Source organism: Penaeus vannamei, chromosome 26 (genome assembly GCF_042767895.1).
Source record: "Penaeus vannamei isolate JL-2024 chromosome 26, ASM4276789v1, whole genome shotgun sequence".
NCBI lineage: Eukaryota > Metazoa > Arthropoda > Malacostraca > Decapoda > Penaeidae > Penaeus > Penaeus vannamei.
Window position 1 is genome coordinate 1428487 of NC_091574.1, and position 2500 is coordinate 1430986.

General features: G+C 48.7%; 1 protein-coding gene across 1 annotated transcript in view; it reads left to right on the top strand.

Moving 5' to 3' along the window:
* The first annotated feature begins 932 nt into the window (after positions 1-932).
* The window catches only part of LOC113821655 (uncharacterized), a 2768-nt gene continuing 1200 nt past the window's right edge, over positions 933-2500 (top strand). Inside the window, exons 1-2 of the mRNA XM_027374172.2 lie at positions 933-989; positions 1460-1792. Coding sequence (XP_027229973.2) covers positions 1464-1792 — 329 coding nt within the window. The 5' untranslated portion in view covers positions 933-989; positions 1460-1463. The remainder of the gene's footprint in view (positions 990-1459; positions 1793-2500) is intronic.

Sequence of the window (2500 nt, forward strand, 5' to 3'; positions counted from 1 at the left end):
CTTTACAATTAAAACCAATGCATTTTTTAAATGCCAAATCCATATCGACCACAACATATAATATATATATATATGTGTGCGTGTGTGTGTGCGCGCGCGCGCGTGTGTGTGTGCGTGTGTGTGTGTGTATGTGTGTGTGTATGTGTAATATATCCATAAATATAAGTTTATATATATGTATATATATACATCAACATCTATCTATCTGTCTACCTACCTACCTACCTATCTATCAATCAATCAATCAATCAATCAATCAATCAATCAATCAATCAATCAATCAATCAATCAATCTACCTACATCACACACACACACATGTACGCATACTGACATACACATACAGCTGAGGCTATACATGTAAATTTTTTTCCCCGATTCGGCGAAACCACACCCCAACCAGACCTCAAATATCCCATTTGTAATTACTATCGCCATAAGGATCAAAAGAGAGAGTCTCGCTTCAGCATATGTGCCTAAGATGCATTTCCTGGGAGTGGGGGGGGGAGAGAGGGAGGGGGGGAGAGGGGGGGAGAGGGGAGGAGAGGGGAGGAGGGATAGGGAGGATAGAGGGAGAGGGGAGGAGAGGGGAGGAGGGATAGGGAGGATAGAGGGAGAGGGGAGGAGGAAGAGGGAGAGGGGAGGAGGGGAGGGGGGAGGTGAGAGGGGAGGAGAGAGAGAGGGGGGGGGGTTGGAGGAGAGGGGGGGTGGAGGAGGGAGGGGGGAGGAGAGAGGAGAGGAGAGAGGACTGATAGAGGGAGAGAGAGGGGGGGCGTGGAGTAGAGGGGAGAGGGGAGAATGGGACTGGGATAGGGAGAGGAGAGAGGAGGAGGAGGAGGAGGGGGGGGTGCGGGGGGTGGGGGGGTGGGGTGGGGAGGTTGTGGGAATGGGAAAATTCACTATATAAAGCGACTGTGGCGTCTCATAAGGCATCACATATTTCCTTGCCTTGTCTCGAACAGCACACACCCGCTCTCCTAACACATCTCAGGTAAGAATCTATATATTTATTTTTTTGTGGTTATTGACTTAATTCTTAATTAATTCTTAGAGGCTTATCATTTTTAAAGATTTGTGCGTTGATTTTGTTTTGGAATGAAAATAAATAAATTACGTTGGTTAAATATCAATTACATTTTTCTTTCACGCAAAATAACAAAAAAAAAAAAAATTCTCTGATAGATAGGTAGATAGACAGAAAAAAATATCCTAATTTGAAGCAAAAGACGACAGCAAAGAAAAAAGAATAGATAGGCAGATAGACGAAGAGATAGACAGATAAGCAAATATTTGAAGAGATAGACAGCTAAGCAAATAGATAAAGAAGTAAACGAATAGACGTGATAGACAGATAGACCTGAAAAAAGTAAAAAGAAAGAAAAAAAGAAAAAGAAGAAAAAGAAGAAAAAGAGAAAAGAAAAAAACAGATCCCTGACCCCCCCCTCCCCCCCTTTCTTCCAGCACCATGATGAAGACCTTGTTCGTGACCCTCGCCGTCGCCGCCGCCGTCTGCCAGGCCGCCCTCCCCTCGAAGCCCCAGCAGGAGTCTCCCCGCTTCGGCTACCTATCCCTCGGCAGCGGCGACGGGGCCTTCCTCGCCTTCAACCAGACGTCCGTCGCCCAGGGCCTCGTCTTCAGCGTCCTGGCCCTCGTCGTGGCCTTCGTCGCCCTGCCCCTGCTCGGCCTCGACCTCTCGACGGTGTTCGGCAAGGAGGAGTCCTACGCCCCCTACGACTACTCCCAGGACGCCCACCAGGCCTACGCCACGCCCTATGATTCGTCCTATGCTAAGAGGTGAGGTGTGGTGATTTAGGCCTAAGGGGTCTGCTGGTTGAGGGACAGAACCTCGGATTTCCTGGGTTGCGGTGGGAGGTGGTGGGAGGTGGTGGCTGGGTTGGCCGCGACTCTCTCGCTCTCTCTCTCTCTGTCTGTTTCTGCCTGTCTGTCTGTCTTCTGTTTCTCTCTCTCTCTCTCTCTGTCTGTCTTCTGTGTCTCTCTGTCTTCAGTCTGTCTTCTGTTTCTCTCTCTCTCTCTCTGTCTGTCTTCTGTTTGTCTGTGTGTGTCTCTCTCTGTGAATCTCTCTCTCTTTGTCTGTCTCTCTGTCTTCTGTTTGTCTGTGTGTGTCTCTCTCTGTGAATCTCTCTCTCTTTGTCTGTCTCTCTGTCTTCTGTTTGTCTGTTTGTGTCTCTCGCTCTCTCTGTGAATCTGTCTCTGTCTGTCTGTCTCTCCTTCTCCCTCCTCCCCCTTCTCTTCTTCCCTCTCCTTCCCACTCCCCAATCAATCTGACTCTCTCTCTCTCTCTCTCTCTCCCCTCCCACTTCACTTTTCCCCTCTCCCTTCCACCTCTCTCTCTCTCTCTCTCTCTTTCTCTCTCTCTCTCCCTCTTTCTTCATTCTCTCTCTCTCTCTCTCTCTCTCTCTCTCTCTCTCTCTCTCTCTCTCTCTCTCTCTCTCTCTCTCTCTCTCTCTCTCTCTCTCTCTGTCTCTGTCTCTGTCTCTGTCT